This window comes from Dermacentor albipictus, chromosome 4 (genome assembly GCF_038994185.2).
Source record: "Dermacentor albipictus isolate Rhodes 1998 colony chromosome 4, USDA_Dalb.pri_finalv2, whole genome shotgun sequence".
NCBI classification, from domain to species: domain Eukaryota; kingdom Metazoa; phylum Arthropoda; class Arachnida; order Ixodida; family Ixodidae; genus Dermacentor; species Dermacentor albipictus.
The window spans coordinates 82091199-82112970 of NC_091824.1; the positions used below are offsets into that span (position 1 = coordinate 82091199).

Below are 21772 nucleotides of genomic sequence, written 5' to 3' on the forward strand. Positions count from 1 at the left end.
GCAGCTAGCGCACAGGAAAATTATCTGTTGAATCAATACTGCAATAACTGCAGTGTCGGCCATGTGCATTTATGAACTGGAAAGTAGCATTTATGAACTGGAAAGTAATGTGTTTTTGTTGGGTTTACCTCGTTCCTCCCATTATCATCCCCCATTGTGACCCTTTTTCTTTCCCTCTTCCCCTTCACTTACGTAGGGTAGCAGGCCAGATGCTCCATTTTCCGGCCGACCTCTCTACATTTTCCAATCATTAAACTGCTACTTCTTCTTCAAGTGTGGGTGGTGACGATGTAATGCTAAAGCGTTTCTCTGTGCACCTAAAGGTTACTGCTCTATACTTAGGCCTTCTTTCTTTTTTTTCTACCCTGTTTGCTTTGCTACATGCCGTACGCCTTGAAACTGTGCGAAGCAAGCAACTCAAGCCTCGTTTCGCAACTTGCTTTAATTTGTTCTATTACCACTTGTAAAACAGCAAGACCTGAAGTACGGACGATGTGCACAACATCCGCGCGTTTCCGCCGCAGACAGTTTGCAACCGAAGCAGACGCGTCTAGGTTCCGCGTGGCGAGAGCGGAGGAAATGACGACGCGGCCGAAAGCACACTGCGTGTCGAGTTGGCAGGCGTCGAAGCACGCGGTATTATAGGACGGCTGAGATGGACACGCTGACGGGAACCCGCCGCCGACACGCACCGCTGGCGTTCACCGCGGAATCCGGCGAGAAACTGTCGACTCGGCGCCACGCGAGCGCGACCTTCAAAACAAACACGCGTGTCGCGCGCCATCTTCCTGCTTTGGTGACGTCATCCGAAATCCTTGGGGCTATGGCAGCCACGCGCAAGTGGCAGGCCGGTTTTCGCACGTACTGCACTACAGTTTTCGCCCCGAAACGCGCTTTGACTTGTAGTAGTTATATAGTGTGTCCCAACTAATGTTAGCCGATCGGTTCAACGAAAAAAGAAGATAAACACGCACGCACGCACGCACGCACGCACGCACGCACGCACGCACACACGCACGCACGCACATACGCACGCACTCTGCAAGATACGATTTCAAGACCTATCGTGGTCCGTTGTCAGAACTCTGCCGACCGAACACGGTAGGTCTCATAATTGTATATTGCGCTGTGCTTTTAGAAAGAAATTTTTGTTTTTGTACAGCTTGGCTAACGTTAGCTGAGACGCGTGGTATAGACATTCGGCTCACAAGACGTGCTTTAGTACTGCGCGATTCCCCTGCACGAATGTGGTTTTATCTGTGACGTAACACCTCCGCCAGATGGGAGGCGGGTCTCCGCAGCCCTCTTCTGGTTGACCGACTCTTGGCTGTCCAGCAGGGCCACTATGCGGCCGAGAGGCTTGGCCTTCCAGTTCCCATGTGGGGCGGTTCGCTTCGTGATGATTCACAGTCTGTAGGACCTCAATAAAGTTTTACCATACCGTATACCTTCTGCATGCATCCAATAAGGATAGTGACATCAGTGTAAGCACACCCTTCCGTGCTCAGTGAAATAAAGGATATGTTTATCTGCAGCGATCCACAAGAAACTCGGGTCTGCAAGCCTGCAGGTTATTTGAGCGCTATGTTGCGCGTTTTACTTTGATTCACTCTGATATTAAGCGTGAAATCTTGTGCAATCCAGAAGGCTTGAGATGGTCGTACTAAACGCTCAGCTGCTGTCATACGCTTGTAATGCACACTAAAGAACAAAGTTACATACTGGGGTTTTATTTGCCGAAACTGCAATCTGATCACGAGGCATGCCGTATAGTGAGGGAGCGGGGCGTGGCATGGCAAGAACTAGTGGGGGAGCGCATGGCTCCGGAATTATTTTGACCACCTGGGGTTCTTTAACGTGCACACAGTATGCAGTACGCTAGCGTCTTTGCATTCCATCTTCATCGGAATCCGGCTGCCGTGGCCGAGATCGAATGCAGTACATCGACCTTGACTGCGCCACGCCCTAGCCACTATAGGCCACCACGATGCGTGTAAGCCATTTTCTGCTTGTTCCAGTTGTATGTGCGCTACAACCGTAAGGCCATCTAAACCGATAAAGTTACGCTACCCATTTGTCTGTGTTGAAACATTACCTTCGCAAAGCAATGCTTTCCGGGATTTAAGCGCAAACCGCACCGTCCGGACAAAGAATGCACGAAAACCTGCTCCTCGTAGAAACAAATTTTCCGCGAGAACCTTCCAGCGAATGATGCAGCAAGAATATTTTTAACGGCCAACATTTCTCGAACACTTGAGCGCCTCGCGTGGTGCCAACCTCCCAAATGGTAAGATATATTTCTAAGTAATTGCTAAAGTTATAGAAGAACATTCTTGCACCAGTATTTTGCTAGCATTTAAAATTGGCTGCTTTCAAGAAACTGCACGGATTACACCTGGTATTCGTTATAGCGGTGTATTTTACTGAAGAACTTTGCAAAACATTCCCGAGTCTGGAATGGTTTCACGTGCAGTGTGCTTGCGAAAGAGACGACCGCCTCCTGCTTTGACTTCAGGAATTTCTGACGCAGAGGGAATATCCGGCAACAAAAAACGCGACAGGAATTCGACGTACGAAACAAGCACGTGTAAGAAAGAAGAAAAAAGCAACACCAAGCGAAGATTTGCGTTTGCGACACGACGGGCCAATCACGGAAGCATAGCATAATGGAACAGGGTGTGTGGTCATGAAATGCATTCCACTGGTAGAGAAAAAAAAAACAGAATTATTGGAGAAGGGAGCAAAACTATTCTTGTTTCAGCAAGAAGCCCACGGCGAAGTGCTCGATGTTTTGTTGCCTTACCGCTTTTTGGCTTGAGCTAAATTTCGTTGTTGCCGCAATAAATGTTTTCCGGTTCAAATATTTTATCAAAGTTCCTGCTTTCGTAAGTGCGATGTAAGTGGGAGTTTTCGTAATGAAACGTTCCCGCAATGGGTTTTACTGAAGGACGCCAAATGGGAACTTTTTCGCACAGCAAACAAGTTGTTACCTTTTGCTGTATAGATAGGAAAATGTGAAGCGAGGCGGCATTGACGCTGAACAACGGGAATGTCAATGTGCATACCACGGCATTCGCGAAAGTCAGCCCTTGAACACCATTGCGCAGTAAAGAAATTTTCTACGCGTTTAGCCAACCTACGCCGTAATAATGCGTGGCCAAACAGTCAAATTCGAAATAAAAGTGTGCTTTACTTGAATGAATGCAATGCGAATGCACGCAGTCGTCTATGACAGTTCCTTTTTGCAACTCTTCTAGCTGAAACCATTTCATATGCATTGCCTGCTACAGAGCTACAGATTATTACAATTTTCATCAAACAATCCTTTTGATCTGCTAAAATGACTTCAGGCCGTGTAGCCAAAAAGGCTACAAAAATTTCAGTAGTACCAGGTACCACAGATGCGTATAGGAAAGCAGGCAATGCCACGAGCCACCATAAATTATCGTGAAACAGGAGGCACTATCAGGAGCTCGCGCAGGCCTAACGCACGATTTAGGTTGACGTTCGGTGTTGTTTTGCGCTAACTGTAATCTACTTCTCTACCGGACTAGATATCCCTGATTTCATTCAGTTACAGCGCGATAGCATTGGAACATTCGGCTTCTAGAGCGTCGCCGAATATTTTGCCACCTTAATGCCACGTCGTTTACATCGCTCGCCCTTCCAACTGCCTCATTGGTGTCCAGCTGCCGAAATAACGCGAAAACAAAGAAACCGCATGATATTCTATCTGTAACATTAGCGCCATCTGCCGAGTATGCAATATTTACAACAGTATTCCCTGCGCTCTATTTAGCCGTTCTGTCCGCATGCGTTAAGTTTGCGCGCTGTTATTTTTCGCAGCAGTTCATCCGTCATCGCATTATTAAAAATTAAAAATTACCGCCCAGAAAACAATCGCCGTGAAACAACGCAACCCCAAACTTCCATGGCTAACGTGCGATATACTGACGGCTATTAAAGAAAAAGATGCCCTTTGGTCACGTTGTAAGCGTTGCCCGAACAATACACACCTTAGAGATCTGTACAGATCGCTCCGGAAAAGGGTAAACGCCATGATTCGGTCGGCAAGGCGTCAGTATTACACCAAGATCTTTTATGAAAGCAAACACTCCCCCCAAAAGACATGGTCAGCTATTAATGAAGTATTCGGACGAAACACCAATCAACCTTTAGAAGAAGTATTCGCAAAGCATTTCAGCAACCTTACGTCAGCCGTTCAAGAATTTAATTACTCTTTTTCTGTAGTGTCTTCACATCTTCAGCCTTTTGCTCCAGATGCGTCTAGCGCTGTTCCTAATACTGTACGATCGGCATTCTTGCCACCAGTTACTGCAGCAGACTTGCACAGCATCTTATTTAGCTTTAGACCTAAGAAACCACCTGGTATAGACGGTATCTCCATTCATGATATTCAACGTAATTTTTCTGTGCTTGAATCCGTCTTTCTCTTCATTATTAATGGGTATATAGATCATTGCGTTATTCCCGACGATTTAAAAGTGGCTGTGGTTAAGCCGCTCTATAAGAGTGGTTCTCATAGCAAAGTAGAGAACTACAGACCGATTTCCATTCTTCCTGCAATCAGTCAAATAATTGAAAAACACCTGCTCGTAACGATGACCAATTTCCTAAATAAAAATAATGTTCTATCACAAGCACAGTTTGGTTTCATCCAGGGAAAAAGCACTATTTCACTACTAGAAGAATTTACGGACGCTATCTACTCAGCTTTTGATAATAATGAATTCGTATGCGCTCTTTTTTTAGATGCAAGTAAGGCTTTCGATTCCGTTATTCACACATTACTTCTTGATAAGCTAGAAAGAATTGGCTTCAGGGGCCCATTTATAAAGTTATTGTCTAGTTATTTTAGCAATCGCTCTCAGGTGGTGCGCATAGGTGACTATTCCAGTACAAAAATAATGTTAAAATCGGGTGTTCCCCAGGGGTCTGTTTTGTCTCCACTTTTATTTAACCTATACGTCAATGATTTGCCTCAAATTGTATCAAAATGCTGCATATTCCAGTACGCCGACGATACTGTCCTTCTATCAACTCATGCATCATTTAATACATGCGTTTATAACCTTCAAGCAGATACCACGTCTGTAATGGATTGGTGTACAAGTAACGGGATTGGAATTAATAGACAAAAGACAAAACTAGTTTGCTTTCATAATCCCCATAAAAAAATTGATCGTCCTGTGCCATTTTTGTTCACAACTCTAATTGTATAAACTGCAAATGCATACCATTAGAGTTCGCAACTAATGTAAAATATTTAGGCATCATGTTTGATTCTCATATGACATGTAACACTCATTTTACAGGTATTAGCAAAAAGTTACGTTCAGTATCCTGTCTTCTGTATAACTCTAGATACCTGTTCCCGTTTTCTGTCCGGAAAGTCATTGTTCACGCACTTGTGTACAGCTATCTTAGATACGGAATTACCATATTTTATCACTGTTCATTTACATGGCGCGCAAAATTGAATTCTATTCTGAAATCTGTTCTTCGCAACGTTGCATACAATGAGACCATTCCTCCTAATACTAACCTATTTTCCTTTTTGCAGTTACCCTCATTTGAAGCATTATTTTTCCAAACTGTGGTGATAAAACATTTTTGGTACAGTGATTTTGTTTTCCGTTGATTCCTGCCAGACCACTAAGGCACCATAATACGTTCACTACCCCGCGGAGTTATACCCGTTTTGGTCGTTTTACCAGAAAATATTATGTTCCTAACGTTTTTAATTCTTTACCCACTGAACTGTACTCTATCTCATCAAAACGGACACTCAAGCTGTACCTCAAAACTAATTATTCTTCTGTTTAGTTGTCATTCACTAGAGCCTGTCCTATAGTTTCGATTAGTCTCGTTTGGTCTAGATTGGTGTGTATCCTTGTCTGTTTCACTTTGTATCTTTTCTAGCTTGCGTTTGCTCGTAGCTAACGTTTTGTTTGTGGTACTTTGCTTTTGTGTTGTAGCCTCCTTTTTTGTTGTAGTTTGCTTTTTGTAAATTGCTTCAGTTTATGGCTTGCTAACCATGCTTTATTTCGTTTCTTTTAGTACTTGTCGCTGACTGCCGAGTACAGCCCGACAAGCCTCCATGGCTTGGGCTGACCGGTTTTTTGAATGTGTACCATTTTCATGAAATAAAGGATATTATTATTATTATTATTATTATTATTATTATTATTATTATTATTATTATTATTATTATTATTATTATTATTATTATTATTATTATTATGCTAACGCTTGGCCTGGCGCCTCTCCTAAAGAACCGGGTAGCATATACTGAAAATGTAGAAAGCACAGCACCTTACCAACCCCTGTGGAACGCGACTGGCTGAAAGGCCGCCTGCGACGCTCGACGCCTTTTGCAACGCCCTGAGAGAATGCCGCGCCATCTAACGCATTTTAGGCTAACCTAACCTAACCTATCGTGGGCGACACGCAAGGGCAATTATCTTCACGGCGGGACATAAGAACGTTGCCGGCGGCGCGGCGTCTCAGTCAATCGCGGTTGCTAAGGCCTTCCAGATTTTCAATATACGCAACCCGGTGATTTCTCAGAGCCTTTTAGAGCGCAGCTCTTTGGCGTCCGTTCCTGGGTTTCGCGTCGTCGTCGGCCTCGTAACCAGCTCCGCCCCCCTTTCATCCCCCCAGCGCTAACAGCGACCGACTGATACCGCTGGATGCCGCTGACGCCGCTAGAGATTCAAGATAACGTGACTGCATAGAACACCGTCGCCGCCATAAAGAAATAGGAGGAAAGGGTCCCCCCCCCCCCCCCTGTTCTTGTGTGGCGGATAGGGGTTGACTCACTATCGGCGTCAGCGGCATCAGTCAGTCGCTGCTATCTCTTCCCTTCTCCCTTTATCGTGTTGTCCGCTTGCTGCGCGCGCTTCTGCCCCCATCGTTTGCCGCTGGGTGTACACGCCGCCCCCCTCTTCCTGCGAGTCTCGGGTTGTGGGAGAATGCGGGAGAACATCCCGTTCCTCTCACTCGTAACGCGTCCCACGGCTGTGACAACCTCGCGAGGCACTTGTATAGATCTCGTCTTTGAGAATCAAGCATTGGTGTACCAAGTCGAACATATATCAGCCTATTTCTCCGACCACAAAGCTTCCTTCATGACTGTCAAGAACTGTTAGTTGAGTCTTTGTTAAAGGAATACGTGTGAAAAAAAATTCTGTGATAGCGCATACATGTGTTGCTCGATTTCTTTTTTAACAACTCCGTTGTCGCGACATTTGACACGGTCTTTTGAGACGACGGAAATTTGCCGAACTTGAACGCCGTGTCATGGGGGATCGCTCCCTTGGTGACTCGCGTTATAACTGATCCGCGCGAGGGATTCCGGCGGCAGCAGTGCCAGAAATCGGTCCGGAATCGATCGACACGGAGAAGGCTTTTTCGGTGGAATTTGCCGCCGCCGAATCAGATTATGCGCCGCGCTAGACACCGAATGTATCAGTTTGAACTGGCCTTTATAGTGAACAACGTTTCCGGGTGGAAGACGAAACGTTTTTTTAACATTTATGCGCTTTTTGCAGCAAAGCTGTTATGCGACTAGAAGCGCTCAAAAATGTTTCATGCCAGTTTTCCTCAGTTTTCTGAAAAAAAGAAAGAGAAAAATGAAACAATCACTCACGAAGTTTATGTTTTGAGAAAATGTGGGGAATACAAAGAGCAATTCGCAGGCAAATCTTGAGAAAATCTATGTTTATTAGGGATTAAGTGAAAATTGATAGACGCTCATTCCCGACACCTTTAGCGATGCTATATAGAACGCTTCTAAGGGTTTTCCGCTTTCCTAAGAGGAGCAAGAACGGCAGAAATGTCATATCTTCAGAAAATGGGGGAAATGGGGAGAGGGGTTGCGCTTTATGGGTGACGATTTCCGAAAGTTTGAAGTGTGTAGATTAATTATGTGCCATGAAATACTCTCCTTTTCCCAATTTTCATGCGTTTTTTTGGTTTACTCGGTGAACTGTGTGAGACACTGCGTTTATATTTCGTTGAAGTAGGAAGCATGTTGCGAGTGGCAAAGGATAATTTTTTTTAATTGTGTAGGTGAATCACAGCCTTTGTAGAAAGTTAGGTACTCAAGCGTTCCAGGGTTTCAAATGGCGATCATTCGCAATATTTCCCGAACTCCTGAAACAACTGCACAATATACCAATTCATAAATCAGGAGAAATAGGGGAAAGTCTAAATGCAATGTGTGATGAAACATTCACGTTTCTGACTTTAATAGAAGCACTAAATACTAGGGCGAACCAGAAAGTTTTTTTGCCGCTATATTTTATTAACCAAAATTAGGTGCATATACAGGTAATTACATATATACGAACTATTCTACGTACCTTACACCATTTTTCCACATAGTCTCCACACCGGTTCAGACGTTTGTCCCATCTCAGCACTAAAGTTGTGATGCCTCTGACGTACAATCCGTTCGGCTAACTGTGGAACCACCGTCGGCCTTTTGCTGACTCGCAACACAACCACCTCACACCCCTAAACCCTATCAAGGACACAATAAAGTTTTATCTCTCACGCTTATCAAAGCGAGGCGCTTTGAGAAGCGTCTCGCTTTGGTGAACTTTGGTCAAGTGGTCAACTATGTCCGGAGTACCCCCCTGCGGCGGCGTGCCTCATGATGAGATCGTGGTATTGGCACGTAAAGCCCAGAAATATATATATATATATATATATATATATATATATATATATATATATATATATATATATATATATATATATATATATATATATTGACACGTGTACTTATCTTTATCGCGCAACCACGTTTCGCCGCTTAACAACTGTAATCGCAGAGCGAGGGAAGCGCCTGCATGTATCCGACGTTTCTGGAAAGTTATCGACGCTTCTATCCGCGTGTCTGTTGTCGCCGAACCTTGTGTTATCAGATTTCATCGCGTGACACGAATGGTGTAGAACTTTGTGGAAGACACGCGGGTCCCATCAGTTAATCTGGAACATTCGACGACTGATCTATAAAAGCCGACGCGCTTGACCTGCTGATCAGATTTTCGACGATCGCCGAGCGTGTTCGCCGCTTTCGTTGTGCTATAAGAGTAGCCTGTTTTGTGGGCACAGGTTCGCCCAATAAAAGCTAGTTTTGTATTCCACCGTACTGCTTCTTTCTTCACCGTCACTACCACGTGACATCTGGTGGAGGTGCTTGTGCGTTCATGTACCGAACGCCCCCGCAAAGCCGCGATCCAAGCCCAAAGCCCGAGGACAAAACTAACATCGCCGAAGACCAGCGTGCTAGCCGCAGACTGCAAGGACTGCCCCCAGAGCACGGACTTCTACCTGAGTCGACAAAGAAGATCGTGGTCAAAACAACCCCAATGGCTGCCCCAGCGTCCCCCGTTATCCTACAACAACCTCGGGACCCACCGACCTTCCATGGAGCAGCGACTGAAGACCCAGAATCCTGGTTGGAGACCTACGAACGAATCGCGACTTTTAACAACTGGGACTCCGACGACAAGCTGCGGCATGTATACTTTGCCTTAGAAGATGCCGCCAGAATGTGGTTTGAGAACCGGGAGTCGACCTTGACGACATGGGACCTCTTCCGTACCGGCTTCCTGCGCACCTTTACGAGCGTCGTGCGCAAGGAAAGGGCCGAAGCCATGCTGGACGCCCGAGTGCAGCTACCTAACGAGAACGTCGCCATCTTCACGGAAGAAATGAAACGTCTGTTCCGCCATGCCGACCCGGATATGCCTGAGGAGAAGAAAGTCCGCCTTCTCATGCGTGGTGTGAAAGAAGAACTTTTCGGCGCAATGATACGAAGCCCACCGAAGACCGTAGAAGAGTTCCTTCGCGAGGCCACCAGCATCGAGAATACACTCGAAATGCGGAACCGGCAATTCAACCGCCATACAAGCTCTACCCACTACGCCGGAGTTCAGTCACTCGCCGCCGACGACCTACGCGAGACTATCCGAGCTGTCGTGCGGGAGGAGCTACAAAAGCTGTTCCCATCATCACAGCCTCAAGTGGCTTCGATTGCCGACGCCGTGCGTGAGGAGCTCCAACAACAACTTGGAGTAGCACCTGAATCGCCGCAGCGTGAGCCGCAAGCGATGACCTACGCCGCCGTCGCACGCCGTCAAGGACCCCCTCCGCGACCACGCCAGGGCCCTGTCACGCCACAGTTTCGTCGTCCGCCGCCGCCGCCGCCAGCACGACCACCCGTCGCCCAGCGCACCTACGCGAGGAAGACGGACATCTGGCGTGCTCCTGACCACCGCCCGCTCTGCTACCACTGCGGAGAAGCGGGTCACGTCTACCGACGATGTCCGTACCGGGAGATGGGACTGCGAGGTTTCGCCGTCAACGCGCCGCGTCCACAGCTTGGCGAGCGCCCACGTGACATCGCCGATTACCTCGCCGCTACTCAGCGGAGCCCTCGACGGCCGTCCCGTTCGCCATCACCAGGCCGCTACCTGTCGCCGCAGCGCCGACCATACACTGGCCCAGCCCGGGGCCGGTCAGCGAGCCCATACCCGGAAAACTAAAAGCAGCAACCGATGGAGGTGCGGTTGCTGTTCGTCGAACGAAGACGATGAAGAAACCATCTCGACGACCTAATGACGACACGCCGCCGTCCCGACGAAGTCTGGAAGCCAAAACTACACCGACGAAAGACGACTTGACGACGCGACGTTCCAACTTCATTTCAACACGACGCAGCCGTGATCCAACGCCAAGACCTAACTGCAATGCCAGACAAAGAACAACCGACCTCGACGTGCTTCTCGACGGCCACGCAGTCACTGCCTTAGTCGACACAGGGGCCGATTACTCCGTAATGAGTGGACACATCGCCGCCCAGTTGAAGAAAGTGAAGACCGCATGGGAAGGCCCTCAGATTCGCACCGCTGGAGGACACCTCATCACGCCGACTGGGATCTGCACGGCAAGAATAAACTTTCATGACCGGACTTACCCTGCCACCTTCGTTATCCTCCAACAGTGTTCACGAGACGTCATTCTCGGTATGGACTTCCTGGACCAACACGGCGCAATCATCAACCTCAAGTCGAAGTCAGTAACGCTGTCGGAAGATAAAGCAATGCCGCCGGAGAGTCCTCGTAGTCACCACGCCTTGAGTGTGCTTGAAGATCAAGTGAGCATCCCGCCTCGCTGCAGCATTGTTATTTTGGTCAGCACCGAAACACCCGCTGACGTAGAAGGCGTCATCGAAGGCGACCAACGTCTACTGCTAGACCGTGAAATTTGCGTCGCAAGAGGGATCGCTCGACTGCATGGAGGGAAAACTGAAGTGTTGCTGACAAACTTCAGCCAGGAGTTCAAGCACATCAACAAGGGCACGACGATCGCGTACATCGAGGAAATTCTGGAAACAAGTAATGCGTTTGTCCTATCGGATTCCGCCGCATCTACCCCGACGACGATGGTTCCCGAACCAGACTACGACATTAATCCAAATCTCCCTATGAATAAGCAACAGCAGCTGAGAAGTCTGCTCCGACGATACAAAGGCTGCTTTTCGACGTGATCGAGGATTCGACAAACACCAGTCGCCAAGCATCGCATAATCACCGAGGAATGCGCTCGACCACTCCGTCAGAGCCCTTACCGAGTTTCGGCGCGAGAACGTGAAGCTATAAGAGAACAAGTCGACGAAATGCTGCGCGACGACATCATCCAGCCATCGAAAAGCCCGTGGGCATCCCCTGTTGTTCTGGTAAAGAAAAAGGACGGAACCCTACGTTTCTGCGTCGATTATCGGCGTCTGAACAAGATCACGAAGAAGGACGTATACCCCCTCCCACGGATAGACGACGCATTGGATCGGCTCTGCAACGCTAAATACTTCTCGTCCATGGATCTCAAGTCTGGCTATTGGCAAATAGAAGTCGACGAAAGAGATCGCGAAAAGACCGCCTTCATCACCCCAGACGGCCTCTACGAGTTCAAGGTTATGCCATTCGGACTGTGCTCGGCGCCTGCAACGTTCCAGCGCGTGATGGACACGGTTTTAGCAGGATTGAAGTGGCAGACCTGTCTTGTATACTTGGATGACGTCGTCGTCTTCGCCGAAAATTTCGACGTTCACCTTAGGCGGCTGGCAACAGTACTAGAGGCCATCAGGACGTCAGGACTTATTCTGAAGCCGGAAAAGTGCCGCTTCGCTTACGAGGAGCTTCTATTTTTAGGCCACGTCATCAGCAAATCTGGAGTCCGCCCCGACCCGCAGAAGACAGCTGCCATAGCAAAGTTCCCACAGCCCATCGACAAGAAGGCAGTGCGTAGATTTCTTGGCATGTGCGCCTACTACAGGCGATTTGTCAAGAACTTTTCACGCATCGCTGAGCCGCTGACGCAGCTAACTAAATGTGACGTCGAGTTCAAGTGGGAAACGCCGCAGGCCGAGGCATTTCAAGAACTCAAACGACGCATGCAGTCGCCGCCCGTACTTGCGCACTTCGACGAGAACGCCGATACCGAAATCCACACTGACGCCAGTAGCCTAGGCCTCGGAGCCGTCCTGGTCCAGAGAAAAGATGGACATGAACACGTGATAGCTTACGCTAGCCGGTCGTTGTCAAAAGCGGAAGGCAATTATTCCACAACCGAAAAGGAATGCCTCGCCATCGTTTGGGCTACAGCGAAATTTCGCCCTTACCTATATGGCAGGCCATTCAAAGTCGTCAGCGACCATCACGCCTTGTGCTGGCTAGCGAATTTAAAGGATCCCTCAGGACGGCTAGCACGGTGGAGCCTCAGACTACAAGAATACGACATCACTGTAACATACAAGTCCGGACGAAAACACTCAGACGCCGATTGCCTATCACGCGCCCCCATTGACCCGCCGCCGCAAGATGACGAGGATGACGACGCCTTCCTTGGTATAATAAGCGCGGAAGACTTCACCGAACAACAACGAGCGGACCCGGAACTTAAAGGCCTTGTCGATTATTTGGAAGGGCACACCGACGTTGTCCCCAGGGCATTTAAGCGCGGATTATCTTCCTTCACGCTTCAAGACAGTCTACTCGTGAAGAAGAACTTCTCACCAGTCCGCGCCAATTACCTTCTTGTTGTCCCGTCAGGACTTCGTCCAGAAGTATTGCACGCCCTACATGACGATCTGACCGCTGGACACCTCGGTTTTTCCCGGACACTATCGAGGATTCAAGAAAAGTATTATTGGCCGCGCCTGACCGCCGACGTCGCCCGTTATGTCAGAACATGCCGAGACTGTCAGCGACGCAAGACACCGCCGACAAGGCCAGCCGGATTACTACAGCCAATCGAGCCTCCTTGCCGACCATTCCAGCAGATCGGGATGGACTTGCTGGGACCCTTTCCGACGTCAACAACCGGAAATAAGTGGATCGTCGTGGCGACAGACTACCTCACCCGCTTCGCTGAAACTAAAGCACTGCCGAAAGGTAGCGCAGCCGAAGTGGCGAAATTCTTTGTCGAAAACATCCTGCTTCGACATGGCGCCCCAGAAGTCCTCATCACCGACAGAGGAACGGCCTTTACAGCGGAGCTTACCCAAGCCATTCTGAAATACAGTCATACAAGGCACAGGAGGACCACGGCCTACCACCCGCAGACGAATGGCCTTACGGAGCGGCTGAATAAGACCCTCGCCGACATGCTAGCGATGTACGTCGACGTCGAACACAAGACCTGGGATGCCGTCCTGCCGTACGTAACATTCGCTTACAACACGGCGGTGCAAGAAACAACACAGATCACGCCGTTTAAGCTGGTTTACGGCAGGAACCCGACGACGATGCTCGACGCCATGCTGCCCCACATCACTGACGAAGAGAATGTTGACGTCGCTAGCTATCTCCAGCGCGCCGAAGAAGCCCGACAGCTCGCCCGCCTACGGATCAAGACCCAGCAGCGTACCGACAGCCGACACTACAACCTCCGAAGACGCTTCGTCGAGTACCAGCCCGGCGACCGTGTTTGGGTATGGACCCCGATACGCCGACGAGGACTCAGTGAGAAGCTGCTGCGACGCTATTTCGGACCCTACAAGGTCATCCGACGTATTGGCGCACTAGACTATGAGGTCGTGCCAGACGGCATTTCGCACTCACAGCGGCGCCGCGCCCGATCTGAAGTGGTCCACGTGGTGCGCCTTAAACCATTTTACGGACGCTGATGAACTTCCTTAGTTTGTTGTTTTCTTTGCTACGAGTGCTTTTCTTTGTTACTTTCGTTTGTTTGCAGCATCGGGTCGATGCTTTTTAAGAGGGGGGTAATGACACGTGTACTTATCTTTATCGCGCAACCACGTTTCGCCGCTTAACAACTGTAATCGCAGAGCGAGGGGAAGCGCCTGCATGTATCCGACGTTTCTGGAAAGTTATCGACGCTTCTATCCGCGTGTCTGTTGTCGCCGAACCTTGTGTTATCAGATTTCATCGCGTGACACGAATGGTGTAGAACTTTGTGGAAGACACGCGGGTCCCATCAGTTAATCTGGAACATTCGACGACTGATCTATAAAAGCCGACGAGCTTGACCTGCTGATCAGATTTTCGACGATCGCCGAGCGTGTTCGCCGCTTTCGTTGTGCTATAAGAGTAGCCGGTTTTGTGGGCACAGGTTCGCCCAATAAAAGCTAGTTTTGTATTCCACCGTACTGCTTCTTTCTTCACCGTCACTACCACGTGACAATATATATATATATATATATATATATATATATATATATATATATATATATATATATATATATATATATATATAACAATCCTTTAGTAAGTGCCCGAAGGTGTCACGCTGCCATTATCAACTACATTTCCTAGTGTTGCGAAATCACTCTGCATTGCACAAACTTTATATTTATTAGAAATTCGGGGCCTCTTACGTGCAGTGTATCGGGAAGGTTTAGTGTTTCTGGTTTTAATTAGGATCTTTACAAATCATTACTGAACCCTCGAGGTTCGTCTGGTGCACTTGGTGACCTAAACGAGGCAGCATCTCTACGTTGTTGTGCCATTACCACAAGCCCGGATTCCGAATCTGCAAGATGCAGAATCTATCCTGCGAGCGCCATAATTCTCCCTTCACAAGTCAAGATGCTGCGCCTTCGTGCGGGAGAAGCCTCGGCGAAGCAGCGTGTTTGGACGTGTCCGCGTGTGCCAGACAGCCCGGCGCCGCACCTCCCTTTGCCTGGAGGTCACCGCGCGCGCGAACTTTGAACCGGGTGGCCAGCGCGGTCGCTGGTTGGACCCCTCGGACGACCGTCGTGTGCTGACTTTGTATTGGGCCGTTTGAGTGACAATGGTCCTCGGGGATTATAAAAGCAGCGACAGGCCGCCTCGAAAACAGGATCCGCCGACCTCACCGGGAGAGAGTGTCGCTCCCGACTGGGGTGAGATGTGTCACGCGTTTTCGCCGGACGTCGTCGTGCGAGAACAGTCGCGTTTGTTGTGAGCACTCGGCCCCAGTGCCGACCCGTTCATGTCCTGTATGATAACCTGTATATAATGTATAAAGTCCCTTTTGTTATTCTCATCGACGCCAGGCTCGGAGTCTTCGCTACCAACGCTCTGTCACGAAACGGGTGACGAGCTCTACGGGACCACAAAGCCGTAATCGTGGTGCAGCGGTACAAGTTCGTAACACTGGTGGCACCGGTTGGAAGTTCGTAACACTGGTGGCACCGGTTGGATGTCGTAATACTGGTGGCAGCGGTGGGATTGACCGGCATCAGCTACCTCGGCGCGGTGAGTGCCTGAAGTTTACCTCAAACACCAGACTTTCTCTGACACAGGTTATAGTAGCTTAGGGAAGGATTTGGTGTTGCATTGTGATAACCTTGTGTGTTTCAAGCCTAGTAAGAGTGTTTTGGAAACCAGGGGATGCTGAGGGGGTAAACAGGGCAGTGTGTGATATACTTGCATATGTGTTACTAGTAGTGTTATAGTAGCGTACGGCAGGTATATTCAAAAAGGGTAAACAGCAGGAGGACAGTGTGAACGATGGAGAAGTACAAGGTGAAGGAACTTCTCGAAATTTGTGAGGAGTTGGGCATTGAGTTGGGCTCAACTAAAAGAAAGAATGCGATCCTTGAGGTCATGAGGACTGGGGACGTAACGGCTGAGGAAGCCGCAGAGGCCTTGGCGGGTATCAATGAACGTCGGGAAAGGGAGGAAAGGGAGAAGGAACGTTGCGAGCAGGAAAGGAGAGAACAGGAACGTCGCGAAGAGGAAAAGGAGGAAAGGAGAGAACAGCAACGTCGCGAGGAGGAAAGGAGAGAACAGGAACGTCGCGAAGAGGAAAAGGAGGAAAGGAGAGAACAGCAACGTCGCGAGGAGGAAAAGGAGGAAAGGAGAGAGATTCGTGAGCACGAGCTTAAAATGAAAGAGTTGGAGACCCGAAATAGCTCGCCAGCGCCTAGTCTCACTTCTAATGTTCCAAGAATACGCGATCAACTTCCACCCTTTGTCGTCGGAGAGGATATGGCCAAATACCTCGTGAAATTTGAGCACGTGTGCGAACGGAATAGCATTGAGCGATCCCTCTGGGCACAGAATCTGTTAGCGTTGCTTCCTGGGGAGGCATCAGACGTAATAACTTGCTTATCGAAAGAAGCGTTTGAGAGCTACAGTGATGTGAAGGAAGCGCTACTGCGGAAGTACAAATTGTCGCCCGAAGCTTTCCGGCAGAGGTTCCGGTATGCAAAAAAGGGTAAGGAGTCGAATGTTGACTTCGCGTTTCGTCTAAAAGCCGACCTGGTGGAATGGCTGAAGGGCGAAGAGGTGTACGACGACCGCGACAAAATTGTCGAATGCATCGCGTTGGAGCAGTTCTACCGTTGCATTGATGAGGATGTCCGGCTCTGGCTGCAAGATAGGCTAAAGGAGGTTAAGCTAAACAAGGCAGCAGAGTTAGCGGAAGAGTATTACACCCGCCGCAGCTTGCACAGCAAGGCAGTGCGCGTAGAAAAAGCTGATAGAAGAGATGGGTTTTCCGGGAAGTCCGACGAACGGAAGCAAATCACGCGTCGCGAGTTTCGGAAAGATGAGTCTCTTACCAAAGAAACTGTAAGGGAAGGACAGAATGCATCTCAGAATGCTAACGATGGTCCCAAGCAGCGAAACGATACGATGCGTTCTTTTGAAAAACGGAAGCCGTTAACTTGCTACAATTGCAAAAAGCAAGGGCACATCGCAGCGAGCTGCCCAGAGAAAATTGCTTTTGCGACAATACGGGAAACTAACAAAAACATACGACTATTGGAGCCATATATGCGGGAAATTAAGGTAAACGGCAAGAAGTGCCGAGCACTTCGAGACTCTGCAGCAGCTATGGACGTTGTCCACCCGTCTTTCGTCTCCTCGAGTGATTTTACGGGAGAGTGCGCTTGGATACGGCAAGTGGCCGAGGAGGAGAGTGTCTGTTTACCGATCGCAACGGTTACCATTGAAGGAGAGTTTGGGAAACTTAACACAGAAGCCGCTGTGTCTGCCGCCCTCCCGGAGCACTTTCCCTACCTCTTCTCAAATAGCTCGGAGCAGCTGCTGAAGGATCAGGGCAAATCATTCTTTGCCGACGTGGCGTACATGGCCCTCACGCGATCCAAAGCGCGCCAGCTGTCGAGGGAACTTGACTTTGAGTCGGTGAGCGAACAGCGGTGCGGCACGCGGACTGATCAGGGTAACTTGAGTGGCGAGCAGGCACCGGAGAGGCAGAGCTCGGAGGCTGGCCTGGTCGAGCGTGTCCTGGAAGTGACTGGGAGTGACGCGTCCCGTGCTAGCCGCGATAAGGACACGACGCCGCAGTTAGGCGACGCAGGATCCCTACTCGCTCCGGTTTCCGCCAGCTGGCAGGAGCTGGCTGCAGTTGAAAGAGAAACTCTGATTCGCGAGCAAAAGGAAGATTGTTCAATAGCCGATCTGATGAAGAGCGTCAAACTGGGAGTGAAAAAAAAGAGGGTTTCATTTTACGAGGAATCTGGCTTATTGTACCGCCGCTACACAGATAAGCAGGGTCGCAAATATGAACAGCTTCTGATTCCTCGGAAATATCGCCGACAGTTACTGGAACTCGCGCACGAAAATGCGTGGGCAGGGCATCTTGGCTTGAAAAAGACCAAGGCTAGAATGGCTCAGGAGTTTTATTGGCCGTATTGTTGGAAGGATGTCGAACAATTCGTGCGCTCTTGCGACACCTGCCAGAGAATCGGCAAATCCACTGACAAGTGGAAGGCACCGATGAAGTTGGTGCCAGTCATATCCGAACCTTTTCGGCGACTAGTAATCGATATTGTAGGCCCTCTGCCAGAATCAACGAACGGTTGTAGGTATGTTCTGACCGCCCTGTGTGTCGCGACCAAGTTCCCCGAGGCAGTACCTCTTAAGGAGCTAAATTCCTCCCAGGTCGTGGACGCTCTGCTCTCAATGTTCGCACGCGTCGGGTTCCCTTCCGAGATTCAGTGCGACAATGGCAGCGTCTTTACCAGCTGCCTAACTTCTACTTTTTTGGAAAGATGCGGCATTAAAGTAGTGCACAGTTCCATCTATCACCCGCAATCTAACCCAGTAGAGCGGATGCACTCGGTGCTGAAGCGAATATTGAGAGCCCTGTGCTTTGAGCGTCACTGTGACTGGGAGGCCTGCATTCCCGCCGCTATGTTCGCCTTGAGATCGGCTCCCCATGAGAGCACCGGTTTTAGCCCCGCGGAGCTTGTATATGGCCGGAGCCTAAGAACTCCGTTGCGCATGCTGCGAGAGTCTTGGGAAGGCAGTGACGACGACCCAAATGTAGTCTCGTACGTCCTTGACCTCCTCCAGAGGCTCGGGAAAACTAAAGATCTTGTAGAGAGCCACATGAAGGCGGCGAAAACCTTGTCAAAGGAATACTACGACAAGTCAGCAAAAAAACGCACCTTCGAAGAAGGTAGCCAAGTGATGTTGCTGCGACCGTCGAAAAAAAACAAGCTCTAGGTTCATTGGGAGGGGCCCGCAAAGGTTGTAACTAAGCTTTCCGATACCAACTACGAAGTTAAATTAGGGAAACGGCCCAACAAAATTTACCACAGTAACTTGATGAAACCCTACATTCAGCGTCGCGCGATTATAAGCATGACGATAAATGCTGACGATGAGGAAGGGGCCGAAATCCTGACGACGGCTGATATGAAGGGATGTGGTATAGAGCTAATGGTGGAACAGCTGACGTTGGAAGCGCGTCTAAGTGCCGCCCAAAAGGAGGATTTAAAGGGAATCGTTTCAGAGTTTAGGGAGGTTTTTTCGAGCCGTCCCGGAAGAACGACGGTCCTAGAGCATGACATCGAGTTAACCTCTGATCAACCGATCCGCAGTAAACCGTACCGGTGTTCGCCCGTGCAGAAAAAAATCATGGCTGAGGAGATTCAGCGCATGCGTGACTTGGGGGTTATAGTACCAAGTGAGAGCGACTACACGTCGCCCTTGATACTAGTCCAGGCTCCAGGAAAAGATCCGAGGCCATGTGTCGATTATCGGCGTCTGAACGCGATAACCCGAGATCAGACATATCCTATACCGAACCTGGAAGAAACGGTAGAGACAGTGTCTAAGGCAAATTATATCTCTACCCTGGATCTCGTGAGAGGCTATTGGCAAGTACCCCTTACGGAACGGGCTAGCCGCTATGCCGCCTTCGTTTCCCCGCTTGGAACATTCCGGCCACTCATGTTGAGCTTCGGCCTCAAAAACGCGCCGTATTGTTTCTCTAGCCTGATGGACAGAGTGCTGCATGGTTTAGGCGAGTTCGCATTGCCGTACCTTGATGATGTTGCCATATTTTCGGACACTTGGGAATCACATCTGGAGCACTTGCGAGTCGTGTTGAGCCGGTTGAAAGAGACAGGTCTTACTGTGAAACCAGCTAAATGTCACCTAGGTTGCGGTGAAGTGACTTATTTGGGCCATGTGGTGGGGCGCGGCCGGCGTAGACCGTCCGACATCAAAGTAGCTGCTATTTTGAACTATCCCCGGCCAACCACGAAGACGGATATACGGGCCTTTTTAGGTTTAGCTGGATATTACCAACACTATGTGAGAGACTACTCTGACCTTGCCAGCCCGCTAACCGACGCCCTTCGGAAGTCGGAGCCCGTTAAGGTGACGTGGGACTCAAAGAAAGAAAATGCGTTCCAAATGTTGAAGCGAGCATTAAGCCATAAGCCGGTTCTGACGGCACCAGACTTTTCGAAAGGTTTCGTCATTCAATGCGACGCGAGTGATCGCGGCATGGGAGCGGTACTATGCCAGGAAGATGCTAGTGGTCATGAACGACCAATTTTGTATTTAAGTCGCAAACTAAGTTGTAGAGAAGAGGCATACAGCACCTCTGAGAAAGAGTGCGCCTGCGTTGTGTGGGCCGTTCAGAAGCTGGCTTGTTATGTCTCCGGTTCTAAGTTTGTTGTGGAAACAGACCATTGCCCTCTAACTTGGTTAAGTAGCATGTCCTCTAAAAGCGGCCGTTTGCTGAGATGGAGCATGACCCTACAGCAGCACAGCCTCGTTGTCCGTTATAAGAAGGGAAGGTTGAACGCGAACGCTGATGCTCTAAGTCGTGCATTCTAGGCCTCGCTTCTTTCAGTGGCCTACTCGTTCCTGCTCGTTGCTTACCTTCTCTTACTTCGCGACGACCTGTCCTGTTCACAGGGAGATCGGGGCAAAAATGAATGACCTCATTTGCTTCCTCAGTAGTATGTTTTCGGTCCAAAGCGATTTCAAGGGGACCATTCTAGTTGTCATTATTATTGCTGATTAATAATTGTTTCTATTTTGTTGTGTTGTTAATTTGAAAACTGGTTGTTTGAGCCTTGTGTACTAGATCGCACACCTGCCTCTTGTTGCAGCGGGAGCAAAAAGAGGGATAGCAATTTAGTTAGGTTGATTTGAATTATGGCCTTGTCTGGTGTTTGACGGGAGACAGAGGGCACTTGTTCGTGTTGGGTGTTGCCTTTTGCCGGTCGGTTTTGCAAGCTGCAGAACGACCAAGCGGGACCAGTGGCGAGAAGCAAGGTCTTAGGAACGACCCGAGCGGAGCTGGTCAAGGTGCCTTGGCGACGACGTGGTGAGCAGAGCTCCTGTCCTGACGAGTCGGACCTGGGCACGTGAAGTTACCTGGCGTCCCGACAATGGACGTGAACTTGGACGAGCCTGACGAACGTGCGCGCCTGGCATCCGAGCCACGTGGAGGCAGCTCGTCTTCCCGGCGCCTTATCTGAGGGCGGGGATGCTGTTGTGCCATTACCACAAGCCCGGATTCCGAATCTGCAAGATGCAGAATCTATCCTGCGAGCGCCATAATTCTCCCTTCACAAGTCAAGATGCTGCGCCTTCGTGCGGGAGAAGCCTCGGCGAAGCAGCGTGTTTGGACGTGTCCGCGTGTGCCAGACAGCCCGGCGCCGCACCTCCCTTTGCCTGGAGGTCACCGCGCGCGCGAACTTTGAACCGGGTGGCCAGCGCGGTCGCTGGTTGGACCCCTCGGACGACCGTCGTGTGCTGACTTTGTATTGGGCCGTTTGAGTGACAATGGTCCTCGGGGATTATAAAAGCAGCGACAGGCCGCCTCGAAAACAGGATCCGCCGACCTCACCGGGAGAGAGTGTCGCTCCCGACTGGGGTGAGATGTGTCACGCGTTTTCGCCGGACGTCGTCGTGCGAGAACAGTCGCGTTTGTTGTGAGCACTCGGCCCCAGTGCCGA

The 21772-nt window shown here is 49.6% G+C and overlaps 1 protein-coding gene across 2 annotated transcripts in view; it reads left to right on the forward strand.

Moving 5' to 3' along the window:
• The first annotated feature begins 1867 nt into the window (after positions 1-1867).
• The window catches only part of LOC135913357 (glycine receptor subunit alphaZ1-like), a 191165-nt gene continuing 171260 nt past the window's right edge, over positions 1868-21772 (forward strand). For both annotated transcript variants that reach the window (XM_065445956.1, XM_065445957.1), the window contains exon 1: positions 1868-1993. In XM_065445956.1, the coding sequence (XP_065302028.1) occupies positions 1869-1993 (125 nt within the window). In that variant the 5' untranslated portion in view covers position 1868. The remainder of the gene's footprint in view (positions 1994-21772) is intronic.